The following is a 22614-nucleotide window of genomic DNA, read 5'->3' on the forward strand; positions in this document are numbered from 1 at the left end:
CCCTTCGCCTCCTTCAGCCTTTCCGCTATCCGCTCCTTGGCACGGCTACGCAGGTCGTACCATCGTTTCTTTAAGTCATCTATGCTGCGGTGGGTGATCCCCACAGCATTCACTTTGTTTTTAATCCTGTTCCAGATCCTTCTTTTTTCAGCCTCTGGTACTTTAAGGGAGAGCTTCCCAAAAAGCTTCTCATGGTTGATTGCCACCTCTTCGATGAGGTTCTCAAGTTCACTCTCACTGAACTTGATTTTTCTCTTCCTGGCCACTGCACCCTCCTCTGTAGCTGTTTGGGACATTTTGGCTGTCTCCACCTGTCAGCAAACACCAGTTTGTGTTTTCTGCTCTCTCCCCCAGCACTCTGCTTCTGCCTCTCTGTTCCTCTGTGCACAGGTGGCAGCATGGGCTGATTGACTTCCTGATTGTGATGTCATCAGCCTGCTCCCAATGCGATTCTGTAGTTTTCACGATGTCGCAATTTGCGAAATCTCAATTTGCGATAACGCAATTTGTGATCTCGCAAATAGCGGGATCGCAAAATGCGAGAATAGAGGTTTTTCACAATAGCGATTCCTTAACATGGAATCGCTAATGTATTTAGCGATTTTTAGCGAATCTTTATTTTTTCGCTATCCTCATCATGCATAGCTAACAACGAGTCCTTATTTGCGATTTCTTAATAATCGCAAATAAGGAATCGCTATTTCTTTGCTTGATGCATCTGGCCCTCAGATCCTGCATCATCCTGACTGGCTATGAACCAAACCCTACCATGCTGCACCCCTGGAAATAGGGGACAAGCTGTGGACTCTGTAGATGCCCGGGATGGTGGTGAGGACTCACAGGCACAGCCGTGGTCAGGCGAGGCCTAGTGACACTCCTGGGCCTGAGTGAAGACAGAGAGCAAGCCCAGGCGTGTGTGTAGCACTCTCATGACACACTTGTAGCATAGTATGGGGTATTTTCACATTCTGTTATTGCAAATAAATTAAGCAAATAAAGTAAGAGGGGATTCGTTGCTCATTGGTAGTATTGGAGTATTTAAGAACTTTCTTAATTGTTTATTAAGCTCCTTTCAGCAGGAGGCTAGTTTCCATTAGTGCAGCAGGTGCAATGGTACCGGGGCCACTGAACCCGGATTATTGCTGCTTTTCACAATTCAAACAGCTGCCAGGGCGGCTTCTCCTTTCTTGAACTAGGGCCCTTGACATATTGGCAATGCCTCTGCCGTCCACTCCCATGAACTCTGTCTGGTTTGGGGGTTGTGTTTAGTGCAAGTGAATGGTCTTGCAAAAGTGCCCCTAAAAATTCCACTGTTTCAGTATTTACAGTGTGCAATTACCACAAAGGATTGTATGAGCTGGAAAATGAGCCCCTGAATGTTTTAATTTATTTTGGGTACGATTATAGTAGAGGGGTGTGTGTGTATATATAGATATAACTCAAGAAGTACGAACAATTAGTATTTTCTTTGTCTCTACTGACACTATATCTGTAGAACACACACAAAGATATTGATGATGCACGTGAACAACCAGACTCGCATCGTTCCCATATACTCACCTCGTCACCTTTGACCCTATTTAACCTATGTATTTGTCTTTGCTTTTTCTCCTGCAATTTGCAAGACTGCATCTACATTATATATTGAGGCAATCAGAGTGTTCTCGTGCAAAGCAACGTAATTTTTTTAATTGAAGCAGACTATTTATTTATGTATGCCGTGAAAAAATATTAAAATATAGAAAAAGTATTATGTGTGTCTAACTGTAATAATATAACCGAAGGCATGTTGTGTTTAAGCTTTGCTTTTGTATTAGCAGCACAGCCGATATGGCATATAAAGGGTCCACACACTAAACAATCAGTAAGTAAAATTAAAATGCAGATTTATTCTGAGTAAATTGCTTCAATTTTATATTGTAGATCAAAATAATCATAAAATATGCAGCATCGTGTATCAAAAGGATGACGCCTGCTGCTGCTTCACTTGTGGGAAGAAGGAAGACAGGCATAGGTTGAACACGGGCTATAAGACCAAGCAGGCTCTACATCCTTGTTTTTACGTACGCGCCTTCCGACTTCTCTTTTCAGCCTCTTTGATGCTATCTTCTTCACATTCCTATGTTTTGGGGTTGCACTCTCTTGCCATTTAGACTGACACGCGTATGGGGTACAGACCCATTTTCTGAAATGACGCCCATTTCGGAGGAATCTTGCCCTGCTCCAATATTTGCCACATAATTCCACTACACAAATACACTCCATATCACACAATTCCATCCCACACAATTCCACAGCTAGCAATTCCAATACCACCAACATAATTCCACTCCACATCACATACATCCACTCCAAACCAAAACACATATGTAAAATACATTGTTATTTAAAACGCCAATAGCTCTAACTCTCCCAAATGCGAGACCTATTGCATTGCAGATGCTTGTTCCCTTCTGTTCCTCCCATGCAGCAGGGACCAAGTACTGTCTCATTCCGCTATGGCTCTTTGTGTTCTTGGGGAGACTATTTTTTTTTCTTTGTTTCCGGGTCTGTTACGGTTTGCCTATGTTCAGCTTGTTTGGAGGCAAAGCTGTTAACATCTAAATATATATATCCTCCCTCCCATCTCCTATTAATGCCATAATTGTGTCAGTACTGCCTTCCTCTCTATTTCTACCACTCTGTTGATTGTATTTATTTAGCCTTTATCTACTTTTTGATGTGTACAGGCAGTTGGGCTCGTTTTGGTAGAACATTGGTTTGTTTTGGGCTTCCTTTAAGGGGGATTGGGCTTGTTGAAGTTTTTGTTGTGAAAAGGCATGAGTCATTGCAGCCTCACCCACTCCTCCATGTGCTCCCATTCCATTCAGAGGGTTCCTTGCAGCATGGGGAAGGTAACAGCTTCAGCCTCGTAGGAGCCACATGCATCCACAGTTTGTGTAATGAGTTTCTCTGTGTGCAGGCATGATGTGCGCTGCTTCCGCTGGTTATTATTAGCAGTGAACTTCGCTTCAGAGGCATAGCTCCTGCCCCCGTGGACTATTAATTGGAAGTGGAATGGATATTGCAGTTATGGTGTTTCAGAAGCAGCTATGCATTCCAGGGTATGACGTATTCCTTTACTAATCTCTTCATTCTTCGCACGGACCAAATACATTGCGGTTTGCAGGCAGCTAGCAATTGCAAAAAAAATCGTATTTAATGGAATGCCGCTGACAACAGCAAAACATACATTATTTTGTGTTTCTTCGGGTGATCTCAAGCACAGTGCAGATGCTGATTTCTGAAAAAGAGTTTAGGGGTGGGTGTGTGTATGTATATATATATATATATATATATATATATATATATATATATATATATATATATATATATATATATATATATATATATATATAAGGGCGGTCGGTGTCATCAGTGCGAGGCTTCTGTTTAAACATCCAAACAAAACCTCCTTCTCTCACATGAAAGGAGGCGCACCAACACTGGTTAGGTTCCAATTCAAGTAGTTTTATTTTGAAACAACACAAAGGTAAAAGGCTTCCAAGTCCCAACGTTTTTGGTCTGCGCGAGCCTCGCACTGATGACACCGACTACCCTTTAAGGTTCAGGCTTTTGGATATATATATATATATATATATATATATATTACCTACTGGCGATAGCCAGTAGGTATATATAGTTAGGATTTTTTCTCTATGTAACTTTTGAAAATTCTATGTCCAATAACTTTGGCGTTTGTGGACGGAATCGGCTGAAATTTTCAGGAAAATGGCACATTTTGTTTCTGAGCAGCCCCTGAAAATTTGGGGGGGTTTCGTCAAGGGGGGCTGAGAAAAAAGGGGGGTCCCAAAACATTTTTTTCCCATTCATTTTTCCATAGGGGGTTTGGCCTCACTTTTAGCTCGAACGGCTGAATGGATTTGCACGAAACTTGGCAAAATTGTAGGGACTGGTAGCCCGATGTGCCTTTGCTGGGTCTCAATATATGTGCTCCAGTGGATTTTGAGAAATGAATGTTTTAAAAAAATTATATATCTGTGACAGCGTCCCGGGTAGCGCTCCCGTTCGCGTACTTTTCGCGTAACGGAGCTTTGCGAAGCGAAGCTGATTGGCTCTCCGGTGTCTGTAAACATTCTAAACAGTCCGTAGCGACCGCCATCTTGTCTCTCGGTAGGATCGAGAGACAAGAGGAGGCCAAAGCGAAGGGGCAAATGTCCATAAGGGGGCATAGTAGATCCTCCCAGACCCTCTAAGTTTGATGTGGAGGCTTTAAAATTGCCCCGCGGGGCAAAAAAAAAAAATATATATATCGTTTTTTTTCGTGGGGTGCGCCCGGTACGCGTACCGGAAAGCGATCTGGGGAGCGTACTATAAGGAAACAAGAATGATTGACTTTTAACTTATTGTATGTTTATTGATTGTTCGTTTTGTTGTTTTTTTTGTTTATTTTTATTTACGTAGCAACATGTAGGTACCAATGCAGAGTCTACAAATCAATAAACGCCGTCTCCTTTGTAAATATCTTGCCTGTTGTTATAGAAGTGTGACTTTCTAACGTGGTACTTGCACTAACGGGACGTTTACCGGTTCGCGTATCGGCAGCGAAACAATAAAAAATAATTTAAATTATAATATAAATTAAATTAAAAAAATATAATACAAATATATATAAAATATATTTCTGAATTAGAATAAGAATACATTTTACAGCTTTTGATATTTGCTATTAAAAAACCATTGAAATTCACTGAAAAAACCATAGGTTATAGACCATATATAGTTAGGAATTAGCATTTACAAAACCTTAATTTACTCGCACAAAACCATAGAAATTCGCATATATAGTTAGTTGCAATAACTATATATCGCGCACCTGCAATCCACTGCTGATGATGTCACATATTACATCATTCATGACATGGTCAGTGACATGACCCAGCATGCAATGTTGAAAAAGAACTCTACTTAAAGAAGGCACACCGGAGGCCAATTAAATTTCTGAAAGCAAGCATGGAAGATGTAGCAGCAATGAACTGTGTTTCCTGCGTGAGCCTCTGATGAGAAGCGAAAATGCTTCGAAACGCGTAAGGCAAAGGGATTGAATATCGGGATGGAAAGCTGCATTGTTTCGAAGTAAAGGTTTTGTGAACCACTTGCAAGCGGTGTGCGGCCTCATCTCTGAGCACCCTGTAGAAATATATATAATAGAATGTTGCGGATTTCCTATGGTAGCTAGGTCCTAACTATATATACCTACTGGCTAAACCCAGTAGGTAATATATATATATATATATATATATATATATATATATATATATATATATATATATATATATATATATATATATATATATATATACATATATATATACATATATATATATATATATTACCTACTGGGTTTAGCCAGTAGGTATATATAGTTAGGACCTAGCTACCATAGGAAATCCGCAACATTCTATTGGGAATAACTTTGGCGCCGGTTGAGGAATTTGCGTGTAATTTTCCAAAATTTTGGCCAGCCCCGCTCCGCTCCTTCCCTGAAAGTTTCGGGGGGATTCGTGAAGTGGGGGCTAAGAAAAAAGGGGGGTCCCAAAACGTGTTTTCCCCATGTTAATTTCCATAGGACGTTCTGACACGGCTACAACCCGAACGGAATTACGCCAAAATTTGCAAAATTGTAGGGACTGGTATGCAGATGTGCCTTTGCTATATTTGGTGAAAATTGCTCCAGTGGTTTTTTCAAAAATTAACTTCAAAAACACATATATATCTGGGTGGAGCCTAACCACAAATCTCATCGTGAGATCTGATTGGCTGTCAGCACTTCATCCAAGAAGTGTTGGCAGCCATCTTGGGACCAATATACATGATAGCACCTCATTAAAAAGCATTGAAGTTAATAGAGGGTTTTAGGACTTTAGTTACATTATAAATCATTTGTTGATGGTACCATACTCATTTTAGGAATTGTGGTGTGTTCTAAGGTGATTTTACCATGTGAAAAGGCCTTCTGCTGGGATATCATGAATCATGTTTGAAAGAAAACTATTATCTCATGCTTTTCCCACAGTGGTTTGGAAGGGGATCTATAAGCTAAACTGAAAGCATATTTTCTGTAAATTCACATTATCTTTCTCAGACATGTGAGAATGAAGTCTGACATTCTCAGTAAAACATGAACATCCAACAAGGACAGAGACTGTCAGTTGATTCCTTTGTGTTCTACTGCAGCCTCCTATAGTGCTCTAAAGAACAACTAGAGCGCTAACAGTCTTACTTATGACAAACGTATGGCACACCAGAAGCCATCTTGATTGGAATGAAGTGGTAAGTCTGAAAACATTTAATTTAAAAAGGAACCAAATGAGGGGGTTCATTTTGCCATAGAAATCTCATCGTGAGATCTGATTGGCTGTCAGCACTTCATCCAAGAAGTGTTGGCAGCCATCTTGGGACCAATATACATGATAGCACCTCATTAAAAAGCATTGAAGTTAATAGAGGGTTTTAGGACTTTAGTTACATTATAAATCATTTGTTGATGGTACCATACTCATTTTAGGAATTGTGGTGTGTTCTAAGGTGATTTTACCATGTGAAAAGGCCTTCTGCTGGGATATCATGAATCATGTTTGAAAGAAAACTATTATCTCATGCTTTTCCCACAGTGGTTTGGAAGGGGATCTATAAGCTAAACTGAAAGCATATTTTCTGTAAATTCACATTATCTTTCTCAGACATGTGAGAATGAAGTCTGACATTCTCAGTAAAACATGAACATCCAACAAGGACAGAGACTGTCAGTTGATTCCTTTGTGTTCTACTGCAGCCTCCTATAGTGCTCTAAAGAACAACTAGAGCGCTAACAGTCTTACTTATGACAAACGTATGGCACACCAGAAGCCATCTTGATTGGAATGAAGTGGTAAGTCTGAAAACATTTAATTTAAAAAGGAACCAAATGAGGGGGTTCATTTTGCCATAGAAAGTATGATTAGTCCTTCAGAAAGAAAAATTAGGGCACATTTTGAGTGACTTCTCAAATCCTCTTCTATTTCATTAAAAAATTCTGACATGCAGTCTCCCAAGATGGCCACCAGAGACAAAAGAGCCCAAATGTAGCCCAAATATCACCCAGATGTAGCCCAAGTATAGCCCAATGACAGAATGTCCCAGAGTGTTCTAAAGAACAACTAGAGCGCTAACAGTCTTACTTATGACAAAAGTATGGCACACCAAAAGCCATTTTGATTGGAATGAAGTGGTAAGTCTGAAAACATCTAATTTAAAAAGGAACAAAATGAGGGGGTTCATTTTGCCATCAAAAGTATGATTAGTGCTTTAGAAAGAAAAATTAGGGCACATTTTGAGTGACTTCTCAAATCCTCTTCTATTTCATGAAACAAATCTGACATGCAGTCTCCCAAGATGGCCACCAGAGACAAAAGAGCCCAAATGTAGCCCAAATATCACCCAGAGGTAGCCCAAGTATAGCCCAATGACAGAAGGTCCTAGGAGTGTTCTAAAGAACAACTAGAGCGCTAACAGTACTACTTATTACAAAGGTATGGTACACCTGAAGCCATCTTGATAGGAATAAAGTGGTAACTCTTAAAACATTTAATTTAAAAAGGAACAAAATGAGGGGGTATATTTTGCCATAAAAAGTATGATTAGTGCTGCAGAAAGAAAAACTAGGGCACATTTTGAGTGACTTCTCAAATCCTCTTCTATTTCATTAAAAAATTCTGACATGCAGTCTCCCAAGATGGCCACCAGAGACAAAAGAGCCCAAATGTAGCCCAATATCACCCAGATGTAGCTTAAAGTATAGCCCAATGACAGAATGGCCCAGAGTATTCTAAAGAACAACTACAGCGCTAACAGTCCTACTTATTAAAAAGGTATGGCACACCTGAAGCCATCTTAATTGGAATAAAGTGGTAACTCTTAAAACATTTAATTTAAAAAGGAACAAAATGAGGGGGTAAATGTTGCCATAGAAAGTATGATTAGTGCTGCAGAAAGAAAAATTAGGGCACATTTTGAGTGACTTCTCAAATCCTCTTCAATTTCATAAAAACATTCTGACATGCAGTCTCCCAAGATGGTCACCAGAGACAAAAGAGCCCAAATGTAGCCCAGATATCACCTAGATGTAGCCCAAGTATAGCCCAATGACAGAATGTCCCAGAGTGTTCTAAAGAACAACTAGAGCGCTAACAGTCTTACTTATGACAAAAGTATGGCACACCAGAAGCCATCTTAATTGGAATGAAGTGGTAAGTCTGAAAACATTTAATTTAAAAAGGAACAAAATGAGGGGGTTTATTTTGCCATAGAAAGTATGATTAGTGCTTCAGAAAGAAAAATTAGGGCACATTTTGAGTGACTTCTCAAATCCTCTTCTATTTCATTAAAAAAATTCTGACATGCAGACTGGAACATTCACTTTGAATACCAGCAGCAGACTTCCCTGGTGAGCAGTAGCTTTACTACAGTGATCTAATGAGCAACTAGAGTGCTAACATTCAGAATGAAAAATTGTCTAGCAGACGCGACAAAGAATTTTCAATTCTATTAAGGAACAGAGGCGAGGATTATGCTTCTCTAATCTTGACTGACAATAACAGCAGCCAATAAAACTTTAAACTGGCATGACCCCGGAAGGACAACCCCCTCCACTAGTCTGCACCAATCACTGTCTAGTCCAACAGATAACAGTCACTGTAAACAGGAAGACCTCCTCTTTCTTTGCGATTTCTTCATCAGTCCAAACCAAGACCGGAATCCAACGTGGCAACTCTCGCATCCAGTCCCGAAGGGAATCAACTTCTCCTCATAAACAGTACACCAATTCAGCTCGCAGGTTGTTCTTCTCAAGTCTGCTTATGCTGATCACCTGAAACGAAAATATATACCATAATGGCCATTCCAACACTTTTGAATACAACAAGCCATAAACATCATGCGGGTGGGTAAGATACATCACGTTTCCAAACAATAATGCAAGAAGACATCTCTGCTAGCCTGGGTGGGATAATCCTCACCTCCGTGTCCTTAATAGAATTGAAAATTCTTTGTCGCGTCTGCTAGACAATTTTTCATTCTATGTCAGTCCACGGAGGCTCTGATTATGCTAGTTTAAAGTTTCTCCAACACCACCGAGGCCACATCCACAATAGGTTTATGATAAAACGTTTTAAAAGTGGAGTCAGATGACCAATCTGCCGCAGTCATGATATCCTGAAGCCGAGAACGGGCACCAAAGGATTTTGAGGTCATAGCCTCTCTAACAGAATGTGCTCCAAATTTGGAAGTATCAATACCCGCTAGACTCATTAACCAGGAAACCCACCTGGACAGAGTCGCAGTGGCGACTGGGCAGAATGGTCTCTGCAATGAAATCAACAATTGACCAAAATCCTAAATTCCCTAGTACAATCCTCCTATACTTTTAAACACTTTACCACACATAATTTACTGTGGTGAGGAAATGCCGGGTAGGAAATACATTTTGAATGTGTTTTAGTTCGCTTTGAAATAGTAAAGGAAACTCCCGTGGGAGTGAATACTCTACCTGCCAAATCCAATGCTCGAATGTCCGATACTCGCCTGCATGAAATCAAACAGAGCAAAATCGTAAGTTTTGCTGAAAGTTGTTTTCGAGACAGACCCTCATTAGCCGGCCAAGCCGATAAAAAACGCAAGACCACTGAAACGTCCCAAAGTTCAGTATACTTGGGTTGAGGGGGATTCACTAAACGGATCCCCCTGACTACCTTACATACTAGGGGATGTTCCCCGACCGGTTTGCCATCTACATGCGGAGGTCCCGCCAAAAAAGCTAACCAAAATGTATTCACTGATCTATATGCCATGCCCGACCGCGCCAGCTCTGACAAGAAATTCACTATCATATGGATATTGGATCCCATCGGATCTCCCTGTCGTTTGTTACACCAACCAACCCATCGTCTCCAAGCTGACTCATAGCGCTTGTGAGTGGAAGGTGCCCATGCCTGTGACAAGAAAAAGAGAGTGTCCTGTGAAACTCCCGGCACTTGCCAACGACGCCGGAAAGTCTCCATGCCATGAGGGACAACTGATCCTGTAGAACCAATGGGTGGCGAAGACCCACCGGGTCCGTAAGAAGGTCTGGAAATGATGAGATTCGCACTGACGATGCACACGCAAGACTCATCGCGACTGGAAACCACGCTTGTGCTTTCCAACACGGGGAGATCAAGATCACCTCCGCCTTCTGCCGCCGAACTTGAGCCTGAACTCTCCGGATCATGGTAAACGGAGGAAACGCATATAGAATGCCCGTCGTCCATGACTGACGAAAGGCGTCCGAGCTGATCGCCAAGGGATCCGGATGCCAATTGTAAAACTGGGGCAACTGTCTGTTGAGCCGTGAAGCAAACAGATCTATCACACATGGACCCCATTTGTGGTCCAATGCCCTGAAAATCCTGGGATGCAACATCCAATCGCTGGCATCCCTCAAATACCGAGAATTCCAATCTGCTGTCACGTTGACAGAACCCAGTATATATTCCGCCAACACCAAGATTTGATGTGCCTGGCAATAATGCCAGAACTCCTTGGCTATCTCCGCCAGGAGGCGTGATCTGGTGCCGCCGAGGCGATTTATATACCGTACCGCGGACACATTGTCCATCCGTAGGAGAATGCAGCTGGACACTTTCTGAGGAGACAGAGGGCGAATCCCGAAGGAACCCGCCAGGAGTTCCAGGCAATTGATGTGGAGACTCAGCTCTTCGCGGGACCAACGACCCCCCGTCTCCACTGAGCCGCAACTGGCCCCCCAGCCCCACCGGCTGGCATCTGACTCTATCACCACCTCCGGGGTGGCCGCAAAAATGGCTCTGCCATTCCAGGCATCCATATGTTCTAACCACCAGTTTATCTCCGGACGAGCCTCTGCCGAAAGAGAAACCTGCTGGGCATAAGTCAAACCCTTGTGCAGATGCAACGCTTTCAACCGTTGCAGGGCCCTGTAGTGCAAAGGACCCGGAAAAATCGCCTGGATGGACAAGGCCAACAGACCTACCAGGCGCGCTAAGGTCCTCAAGGAAATTGCCGGAGAGACAAGCGCTCTCCTCAATTCCTTCCTGACCGCCACCCTCTTCTTGAGAGGTAAGAGTAATTGAGCCTTCACCGAGTCGACCTGGAAGCCCAGGAACTCCATTACTTGAGCAGGGATCAAAATGGACTTCTGTAGATTCAGTAGGAAACCCAATTCTTGAAGGAGGTGAATTGTCCATGACAGATGGAGCGAGACTATTTCCGGAGAACGACCCAAGATCAGGATGTCGTCAAGATAAATAATCAGTCTTACGCCCCTTTCTCTTAACCACTGGACTATCGGTTTCATCAGTTTGGTGAAACACCAGGGAGCGGACGAGAGGCCAAAGGGCATGGCGGAAAACTCGAACCACCGGTTGTGCCATTGAAATTATAGAAACCATCGATGCGGAGGGAAAATGGGGACCGCCAGATAAGCGTCTTTCAAGTCCAGACGCAACATCCAATCCTGTTCCAACAGGATGTCGCGCAGCAAGTGTATGCCTTCCATTTTGAAGTGCCGATACACAACCCAGGCATTGAAGTCCCTGAGGTTTAAAACAAGCCGAAAGCCCTGGTCTTTTTTGGGAACCACGAAGACCGTGCTCACAAAGCCCTGAGCGTGTGGGGAAGTCTCCACCGCTGCTCCTTTTTGGATCAATGCATGCACCTCTGTGTCGATGAAACTCTGTTCTGGTAGGGAAAAATGTAGGGGAGCGGGTGCATGACGCTGCGCGGGGGAGGCGTAAAACTCTATGTGATACCCTTGTACTGTTTGTAACACCAAGGGGTCGGATGTGAGTTCTCGCCACCTGTGAAGAAAGAGAGCCAACCTGCCGCCCACCATGTGTTCTGATGCACATAGAACTCGTACCTGAGTAGGAATTGTCTCCTGAGTTATTCTGCTGTCCTCGATAATTTCCTTTCTGACCTCTGCCACGACCTCCTCAATTGCGGGAGGGGTAGAAATTGGATTGTTGATTGCCTCTGCCTCTCTGCTCCGCTCCTCGCGAGGTCTGATTGAAACCTCGGCCGGACCCTCGACCTTGTTGACGTCCGGCCCTGTCAAAAACACCGGTGTGGAACACCTTCCTGATGTTTGTTTGCGCTTTATCCAAAGCGGAGAAGGTGGCAACGAACTTGCCCATTTCCTTCACAAATTTATCCCCAAAAAGCATCCCATTAGCCAGGGAACCCGCCTCAGTGGGGGCCATCTCCGCCACTTGGGAATCGATTCTCATAAGGAAAGAGCGCCTCTGCTCCGTGGAAAGGGCTACGTTAGCATTCCCCAAGAAACACATGGCACGTTGTGCCCATTCCAGGACATCTGACACGTCCAGTGGCACGTTTTGCTCCTTCGCCTTAACTGCGGCATCCAGAATTTTCGTGAGGGGGCCGGAAACGTCTAACAACTTGTCTTGGCACCCACGCCATGCCCTATCCAGCCCCTTCTTGGGATCCTTTGCAAACTTCCTCATGAACGCTGCCATATTGGGGTCCAAGTCAGGCGTCTCCGCTACCTTTCCAGTCAAAGAGGGCCTGGGGCATTCAGATCTCAAAGTGGCCCTAACTCCACTTTCAAAGCCCTGACGCAAATTATTACCTACATAATGCGCCACTTCAGGACAGGGCACCCATTCCGTAGATCTAGGGTGTACAATGCTATTGGGGTCAAACAACAAGGTCTTAGGGGCTTGACTATTGTCCGCCTTGTATGCTGTGTGCTTCACCTTTTTGCTTTTCTTCCTGGAAGCCACTGATTCCACCTCCGAATCCGAGCTATCAGGCGGGGACGGGGAAGAGTCCCCCGAAGTACAATTAGCCATTGAGCCATGATCCCTTATGACATTCCTGGCCATCTGTGCCAACACCTGTGCCGAGGGAGTAGAGGTATCACCCTTACGGGCTGATTTAAACTTTCTCTTGCCATATTTCTGCAGGGGTTTACTAAAAGGCTTGAGAGCCTTCATCAGGGCTTTATTAACTGACCCTTGGACATGAGTATCCAGGGCCTCCACCAAATTTTCCTCCAACTGTTCTTCCTGTGGCTCATACTCTTCATATTCATTATATTCGACCCATTGGTCACCCTCCTCGGCGTAGTACGCCATAGCTCTAAAGCTGGGAGGTAAGGAGGAAGTTCTCAAGGGGGGGAGCAGCCCAGGGGTGCCTCTATATCACACACACCAAAGTCAAAATAGCAACACACTGTGAGGCAAATTTTAAGGTGGAAGGAGACCCCTCTTATATGCACACAAGTGCTCCCTTCGAGCCTGGCCCTGATCCGGACACGCTCCGGTTAGCGTTCTGTGAGGCCAAGGATTGATGCAGGGCTGAAAAACGAGATGCGCGAGGCAACCGGCAACTCAAAACGAAAGTCGGCGCCTCGCGCATGCGCACAGCGTATGGGGCTTGAGCTCGCCTGCTCCTTGTGCACGAGAAGCTCGCGTCTGCCCCCTCCTGCTCCACCGCCCCCTGTCGTGCACAACGCGCTCCGCCGAATCGCGCTACACGCGCGCGCTCAAATCATTCAAAAACATTCAAAATACGGCGATACACGCATAAATCACTATCGGGGCAATACCATTGAAAGCGCTCAAGCGCTACTATTACAAATACCCCGCAAATGCCAATACCATTAATCAAAACGAAAGTATGGGAAAAGGCACTTAACTCGCTGCTGCAGCAGCAAAGAAAGAGGAGGTCTTCCTGTTTACAGTGACTGTTATCTGTTGGACTAGACAGTGATTGGTGCAGACTAGTGGAGGGGGTTGTCCTTCCGGGGTCATGCCCGTTTAAAGTTTTATTGGCTGCTGTTATTGTCAGTAAAGATTAGAGAAGCATAATCAGAGCCTCCGTGGACTGACATAGAATTTATGGCAAATGTGTGACACAACCGAATGCCTTCTTGATGGAACCAAAGTAAACAAGCATTGAAAATGCAATAGATCTCGCCCTCGTTTAAGTTAAAGCCCTTCTGTTTGTAATGAGGTGGCTTTTTAGCTTTGCTTTTATTAGTGTTTTTAAAACTTTCATGTAAATAACATGCATATGTATGCATATATGTATGCATGCATTTATATTTGTATTTATATAGATATGCAGATTATATATGTTTATATATGTATGTATATATATACACATACATATATATAAATGCGTATATATATGCATATATATATGTGTATATGTGTGCGTGTAGAGAGAGGTAGAGAGGTAGAGGTAGAGAGGTAGAGGTAGAGATGTAGAGGTAGAGAGGTAGAGGTAGAGAGGTAGAGACTAGTAGAGAGAGAAGTAGAGAGATGTAGAGAGGTAGAGAGTAGATAGTGAGTAATAGAGTTGATAGTGAGTAGTAGAGAGTAGTAGAGAGCAGTAGAGAGAGTAGCAGAGAGTGAGTAGTAGAGAGTAGTAGAGTGAATAGTAGAGTGAGTAGTAGAGAGTATTAGAGAGTGAGTAGTAGAGAGTGAGTAGTAGAGAGTAGTAGAGAGTGAGTAGTAGAGAGTGAGTAGTAGAGGAGTAGAGAGTGAGTAGCAGAGAGATAGAATAGTAGAGAGTAGTAGAGAGTGAGTAGTAGAGAGTAGTAGAGAGAGAGTAGTAGAGAGTGAATAGTAGAGAGTAGTAGAGAGTGAGTAGTAGAGTTAGTAGTAGAGAGTGAGTAGTAGAGAGTTTTAGAGAGAGAGTAGTAGAGAGTGAGTAGTAGAGAGTAGTGGAGAGTGAGAAGTAGAGAGTGAGTAGTAGAGAGTAGTAGAGAGTGAGTAGTAAAGAGTGAGTAGTAGAGAGAGTAGTAGATAGTGAGTAGTAGAGAGTAGAGAGTAGTAGAGAGTGAGTAGAGTAGTAGAGAATGAGTAGTAGAGAGTAGTGGAGTAGTAGAGAGTAAGTAGTAGAGAGTAGTGGAGAATATTCAAAAGTTTGGCACAGCACCACTTGCACAATAAGTCCAATCAAATCATATCACTTAGAGTCCTTATTGGAGCGCTGAATCTTGGTGTATATTCAAATGCTTTTATTTTCCTTAAGTTTATGTACCACAGCCAGCCGACTTGTTTCGTTCTGTACAACAGAACTTCTTCAGGGCGTTCTTGTTCATGTTCAATTAAGCTTTATTCGATTTAGAAGAAATATAAATCATAAAAGCATACAGATTATTAAAAACAGTCACAATAATTACATCTCGCTAAAAATTATTATGTAAACAGTTAAAAAGAAACAGTTTTTTTACAAGGTTTAACGTCAAATCAGTTAGGGGTTTCCCCTGTCTAAATTAATGTATTCAGGGCAAGTGAAAATGGTTTGAAGTCGGCATTTTATAACCATATTGTGTGTATACATTTCTGACCCTCTGATGTTTACTCTCTACTATTGGTCTTGGCGGGGTGAGATAACAAGCCCTAGGATAAAAGTCATGTAACTGCCATGTGGATATAGGGCCATCTCCCAGTTGGGGCTGCCAGGATTGTAAATAGGGGACAACATTTTCATTTCTAAATCTTACCAGGACAAGGTCCCCTTTAGTGTCCTTAGGGAGCGGTCCCAACCAGCCCACCCTTCTGACGCTTACAATCGAGCCGTCAATACTAGGTGGCAAGGGTCTATTTTTCGTTAGCCAAAAGATGACTTTGTTTCTTAAGTCGAGCTGTCTCTCAGGTTTTCCTTTCTTAAGTACTGGGACGCCCGAGAGAACACATACAAAAGGAGCGGCTATTGGGGGTAAATTTATATGGTCACTTCTGCCGAGGTTGCTACCTTTGTTGTCGGCTATGACAGTGTGAGGGATTGGGACTAATGTCGACCTTACTTTGGGGCTGAGCCTCTGGGTTGTAGTGGATCGGCTACCTGCATTTTGATTTTTCTGTGTTGTCCTATGTTCAGCCATTGTTTTATTCCCACAGTTATTGCTTTGAGTAGCCGATTCTTGCTCCACAATGGCGGGTAGAACGGGTTCCTGGCTGGGTTCTGCCATGTTCTTTAGTAGTGAAATACTGGGACTAATTTTCGTCTCAATTTCACTGAGGTTTTCTCCCAGACTATTTATTCTTGCTATCAGTGGGGATATAATAGAAGTAACAAGCCGTTCTATGAGGTCCAATAAAATTGCCTGGGAGATAGGAGCAGGAGAATCTAAACTATTATGTCTCTTAGCCGCTGGCGAGGTAGGTGTAGTCGTTGCTAGGGAGCATGGACACAATTTTCGTTTTTTGGCTTCATCCCCCAAGCGTGTAGTCCCATGTCGCTTCCTTCTGGCGGATGGAATATGAAGGGGCTCTGCATGATTAATGTGAACTTTTACACACGGAGATGGGGAGAGGTCATCTGGTGTGTTACAGTCTATCAATAATGGCGTAGTGGACTGGGCATTTGGGGTTACTGTGGGGCTAACCAGGGTGTGGAGTGTCTCGGTTACATTGTCTGCAGCGACATACTGGGTCTTACAAAGAGCATTCAATTCGTCAAGCAAGGCGGATCCAAATACTACGTCAGCCGTCTGTGTGGCAGGTAGATTGCAAAGCACATTATCTTTGGGCAAGCGTTGCTCTAATCTGTCTAGTTCATGAGTGATAGTTGAGGTTATCCTTTCTAGATAGCAATCCATGGGCCCAGTGACCTCGCTCCTCTGCTTGCCAGAGCTCTTAGAAGCCCGCTTGGGTGACATAGTGATAGTATATCCACAGAACAGTCTCAAAACGAAATTAATAAATAGCGAGGGCTTTAAAATGAACAAGACACACCTATTACCTTGCAGTCAATACCAAGGGGCCAGGCCTGGTCCGATCTCCTCTGGCCTCTGAGGGCCACAGAGGGCCCGCCCTTTGCCCGGGCTTCGCCCCGGGCTGCTCCAGCGCGCTCCCGCGACGCAGGGACTGTGCTCGCAATTAGTAGCGCCTCCAGGCACGTGATTGGTAGCAGGTGGCGGCTGGTCACGATCCCGCTGGGCAGCCTGGGTGAGGTAGTCCTCGCTCCTCCTGTCCTCCGCTCTACGGCCGCTGAGCAGCGAAAGCGGCGTCGGGAGGGGCAATCCGATGTCAGCTGGGTGCCTGGTGAGAGCTGGCGCCAAAGTTCAACCCCCAAATGTCCTTTTAACAAACCCCGCTCCCCCGGGACTGTGCTCACATTTAGTAGCGCCTCCAGGCGCGTGATTGGTAGCAGGCGGCGGCTGGTCACGATCCCGCTGGGCAGCCTGGGTGAGGTAGTCCTCGCTTCTCCTGTCCTCCGCTCTACCGCCTCTGAGCAGCGAAAGCGGCGTCGGGAGGGGCAATCCGATGTCAGCTGGGTGCCTGGTGAGAGCTGGCGGCAAAGTTCAACCCCCAAATGTCCTTTTAACAAACCCCCAGGGCGTTCTTATTTCCTTCAAGTTATGTTGGTATCCTGTTGTCATATAACTAGATATTTCTTCCAAATGTTAGACGAGACGTAAGTACATTCTTATTCAAAGAGACTAGGTATCAATGCATATGCATATATATGCATATATATAAATGTTTATATGTGTGCGTGTAGAGAGAGGTAGAGAGGTAGAGGTAGAGAGGTAGAGGTAGAGAGGGAGAAGTAGAGACTAGTAGAGAGAGAAGTAGAGAGAGGTAGAGAGGTAGAGTGTAGAGAGTGAGTAATAGAGTTGAGAGTGAGTAGTAGAGAGTAGTAGAGAGCAGTAGAGAGAGTAGCAGAGAGTGAGTAGTAGAGAGTAGTAGAGTGAATAGTGGAGTGAGTAATAGAGAGTAGTAGAGAGTGAGTAGTAGAGAGTGAGTAGTAGAGAGTAGTAGAGAGTAAGTAGTAGAGAGTAGTAAACAGTGAGTAGTAGAGAGTAGTAGAGTTTTTACTAGTGTACGAAAAGGTGTATGTGATTGTCACGTGGATGATGTCATCAGTATTGTCATTTGAGATGTCATCAGTGATGTCACTGACCATGTCATGAATGATGTCATATGTGACATCATCAGCAGTGGATTGCGGGTTCGCGAAATATAGTTAGTACAACTAACTATATAGGAGCAATTTCAATGGTTTTGTATGAGTGAAATGTCCAGCTAACTCTAACACCCCTAAAACTTATAGTTTTTTGAGTGAATTTTAAAGTTTTTTTAAATTCTAATTCCTAAATATATAAGGCTTGAAACCTATGGTTTTTTCAGTGAATTTCAAAGGTTTTTTAAATGCTAATTCCTAACTATATAAGGCCTGAAACCTACGGTTTTTCAGTGAATATATATATATATATATATCTATATATATATATATAGATATATATATATATATATTACCTACTGGCGATAGCCAGTAGGTATATATAGTTAGGATTATTTCTCTATGGAACTTTTGAAAATTCTATGTCTAATAACTTTGGCGTTTGTGGACGGAATCGGCTGAAATTTTCAGGGAAATGGCACATTTTGTTTCTGAGCAGCCCTTCAAAATTTGGGGGGGTTTCGTCAAGGGGGGGCCGAGAAAAAAGGGGGGTCCCAAAACGTGTTTTTCCCATGTTAATTTCCATAGGGCGTTTGGCCTCTTTTTTAGCTCGAACGGCTGAATGGATTTGCACGAAACTTGGCAAAATTGTAGGGACTGTTAGCCCGATGTGCCTTTGCTGGGTCTCAATATATGTGCTCCAGTGGATTTTGAGAAATTAACGTTTTAAAAAATTTATATATCTGTGACAGCGTCCCAGATAGCGCTCCAGATCGCGTACTTTTCGCGTCACGGAGCTTTGCGAAGCGATGCTGATTGGCTCTCCGGTGTCTGTCAACATTCTAAACAGTCCGGTGCGGCCGCCATCTTGTCTCTCGGTAGGATCGAGAGACAAGAAGAGGTGAAAAACGAAGGGGGAATTTAATGAAAGGGGGCAAGGTAGACCCCTCTTGACCCCCTAGGAATGATGTTGGGGTTATTAAAGGGTCCCGTGGGGAAAATAAAAAAAATTTGATTTTTCACGGTAGAAGCGCTTCTCGGTTCGCGAACCGGGTCGCAAACTAACGGCTGAATGGATTTGCACGAAACTTGGCAAAATTATAGGGACTGTTAGCCCGATGTGCCTTTGCTGGGTCTCAATATATGTGCTCCAGTGGATTTTGAGAAATTAACGTTTAAAAAACAGATATATCTGTGACAGCGTCCCAGATAGCGCTCCAGATCGCGTACTTTTCGCGTAACGGAGCTTTGCGTAGCGAAGCTGATTGGCTCTTCGGTGTCTGTCAACATTCTAAACAGTCCGGTGCGGCCACCATCTTGTCTGTCGGTAGGATCGAGAGACAAGAGGAGGAGAAAAACGAAGGGGGAATTTAATGAAAGGGGGCTAGGTAGACCCCTCTTGACCCACTAGGAATGATGTTGGGGTTATTAAAGGGTCCCGTGGGGCAAATAATAAAAATTTCGAACCGGGTCGCAAACTGGTAGCGAAGAATGAATTCGCCATTTTGTGTTTCGATTTAATTAAATTACTAGGTATAAGGGGGTACGGGAGACGTATCCTGACCCCTTTTGTTTTCTGAGGGTGGCTGAGGAGGCTCATATATGTTGATACATGTCTTCCAGCGGCTGTGCGTGAGCGTTTTTTTTTTTTTGCTGCGTGACGTCTGTTAACGTTCGATTCGATGGAAATCAGGAAGTGTTGACCGCCATTTTGTCACTGCGAGTAAATATTTTATTTGTTATAAATAAATCATTATTGATAAACATTGTCTGCGCCATCTTGCCTTTTTTGCAATGCCACACTTTTGTCGAGCACAGCAGCCATTTTAGATGCCTTGACCAGACCCACTGTCTGCACCCTCGCAAGCATCTCCCCCACGCACTGGTCACTCCCGCTCTCTTTCTCATGTATGGGCTAGAAACCTCCTCCCATCTGCGCTGTTCTTCTCTGAGAATCACACCCTGTGCCCGCCCGACACCTGCCTTTCACCCTATTCACTACCGCACCCTCTGACACTCCTCTTCCTCTGTGTCCGATTGTCCAGGCCCGTCCCAGGCTATCACCTAGCCCTGCAGATGTAGTTTATGGCCTCAACTGTAAAGAATCACCCCTCTTCAAAGAAGTTACAGTAGATCAAGGCCCCCACCCGGTTGATCCGTCACACTACACGCGTTCCTGCAATCTGATAACCATCCTGTATTGTGATTGAAGAGGGGATTCTCACTGTGAGGGTGTGTGGGACCGAGCCTGAAGCGGAAGATTCCAGGGATGCCTTTTTGTACATCAAAGTCTTCACAATTATGTGTCACATTAAAAATATATAGCACTCCAACAAAGTAGAAGGAAAATAACACTTTAATAACTTATAAATATATACATCGCAACAAAAACAGTAAACACCTTAAAACATTTTTTATTAAAATAGAAGCAACAATGGTCAGTAGCAGTCTGTTGTGCGAATCGTCCCAAGGCAGCATATTTACCTAGAGTGGTGCTGTGTAGGACATTCTGAATGGAAATTAACCAGAACTATAACCATCTACTTCCAATAATATAACTTTTATGCCCAAATTACGCAAAGATTTAGCTAATCTGCTAAAGGGGGGAGTCGCCATTTCTTTACAATAATCAATAATGAAAAATCAACATCAATAGGGTTGTCCGTATTCCCGATGCAGCACTATAGTGCAACATACACAGCACCTGGGGTGTCAAGAGTGAACAGGTCCTAGCTGCTTAACCAATGACTGACAAATGCTATATTAAACACTTACTATGTATAATACTTGTGTTCACAATAGTTTTACTTTACAAAACAGAACAAAAGATGTCCCCTGTAAGTAAACCCATATTAGCTGTTTCAGTTATTGAACATCCTAAGGTTTTATGACATGGGGAACAGTAGTGATATCCTGGGCGGGTGATGGAACTGGGTTTGTTAATGGAAAAACATCTACAGAGAAAACTATTGGTAAATTATACTTCTCCGGAAATTTAAAACTCACAAATGTTTCATTTGTGTAATCGTTTTATGAACATGTACATTAAAAAACTAAAAGAAATGCCAAGAACGTCCCATGTGAAAGTGAATTTTATCTGGCAATTTTTTTCTTTTCCTTCTCATGAAAAGAAAGTTAAAGCCAGGTTCGTTACCTGCCTCATCTGCAAAAAAAAAACTCTCGAGAGGGACCGAAAAAAAATATAACTATGGTAATCATACCATGCATCGGCACATGGAGAGGTGGCACCCTCTTAATTATTCTAAAGCACAACTTCGAGATTTGGGGGATAACCCCCGACCGGCAAAAACATCCACCAATGACTTAGCAATAAGTGAGTCAGAGGCAAGGGAAACGGTCCCAAATCTGCAAAAGAACTTTGGGCAGATGAGATTGACTTGTGTAGCATGTGGAAAATTAATTTCATGCGGAGAGATCAGTATTATTTCAATAAATACAGTAATCAATGATGCATTAGAACTTAATATCAATTCATTTTCCGAACGTGTAATCAGTACCTGTCCCATGTCAATTCATTGTTCGAACGTATAATCAATACCCATTCCGGATCAATTCATTGTCCGAACATATAATCAGTAAAAACTGCGACAAGTGCAACAAAATCATATCGATAATTCATTGTGAGCAAGTACCAAAAGTGTCGACAATTCTAACCTTCAATAAATACAGTAATCAATGATGCATTAGAACTTAATATCAATTCATTGTCCGAATGTGTAATCAGTACAAGTCCCATGTCAATTTATTGTTCGAACGTATAATCAATACCCATCCCGGATCAATTCATTGTCCGAACATATAATCAGTCTTATCCCATATCAATTCATGTGCTAAAAACTGCATACATATCTCATGATATCAAGGCTGAGCAATCGGGGCACAATAGTTTCATTTGTACCGGCGCCATTTTGGGTGAGGTCAGGAAGGTCCAAGTATAGTCAAAATGTCTCCACCAACTCGTGGTTGGACCGGGACCTCTTTCGGCAGTCCAAAAGTTTTCGTTGAAGGGTAGTAGAGGGGACTGGCAACATGAACCATCAGTCAAAGAGGGGTGGGAGGCAAAAATCTCTCCTACCGGGACATACTGGTGTCCCACCGGAACTGATCAAGTTATTAGTCTTGCAGGATTTTGGTGATTTCAAGACTGAGGCCGGCGCCGGCATGAGCGCGCCGACGTCCCGCGGCTACGTCGTGGTCGTTCCGTGGGTGATCATGGCAGTCATTCCCCATCGGGGGTCGGGGGCCCCCGTGGCTCTTATAGAATCTTCAAAGTTGAGGAGAACGTTTCTGGATGCAGGACTCATTTTGTAGTTGAACTCAGAAGCGCCGTTGCACCGCAACAGTGGACGAGACCCCCGCTGGGTGAGCGGAGCATCATTGCCTCACAATAGTGGACGAGACCTTTTGTCGGGTGAGTGCAGCGTCGCTGCATCGCAAGAGTGGACGAGACCTTTTGTCGGGTGAGTGCAGCGTCGCTGCATCGCAAGAGTGGACGAGACCTTTTGTTGGGTGAGTGGAGCGTCGCTGCATCGCAAGAGTGGAGGAACCCTTTTGTTGGGCGAGTGGAGCGTCGCTGTATCGCAAGAGTGGAGGAAC

General features: G+C 43.6%; 2 protein-coding genes across 2 annotated transcripts in view; both read right to left on the reverse strand.

Annotated features, from left to right (window-relative positions):
• LOC147693339 (transient receptor potential cation channel subfamily M member 2-like) overlaps positions 1-22614 on the reverse strand; it is a 1947553-nt gene that overhangs the window by 203633 nt on the left and 1721306 nt on the right. The gene's annotated exons all lie outside the window — the stretch shown is intronic.
• On the reverse strand, positions 12048-13211 carry LOC147693340 (uncharacterized). Its single transcript, XM_086933569.1, has one exon. It carries the CDS (start codon positions 13209-13211, stop codon positions 12048-12050), a length of 1164 nt encoding a protein of 387 aa, XP_086789695.1.

The sequence above is a fragment of the Lissotriton vulgaris genome, chromosome 8 (genome assembly GCF_964263255.1).
Source record: "Lissotriton vulgaris chromosome 8, aLisVul1.2, whole genome shotgun sequence".
In the NCBI taxonomy this organism is placed as follows: Eukaryota; Metazoa; Chordata; class Amphibia; order Caudata; family Salamandridae; genus Lissotriton; species Lissotriton vulgaris.

Coding starts and splice junctions, on each gene's coding strand:
- LOC147693340 (XM_086933569.1), bottom strand. CDS start 13,211: ATGGCGTACTACGCCGAGGAGGGTGACCAATGGGTCGAATATAATGAA.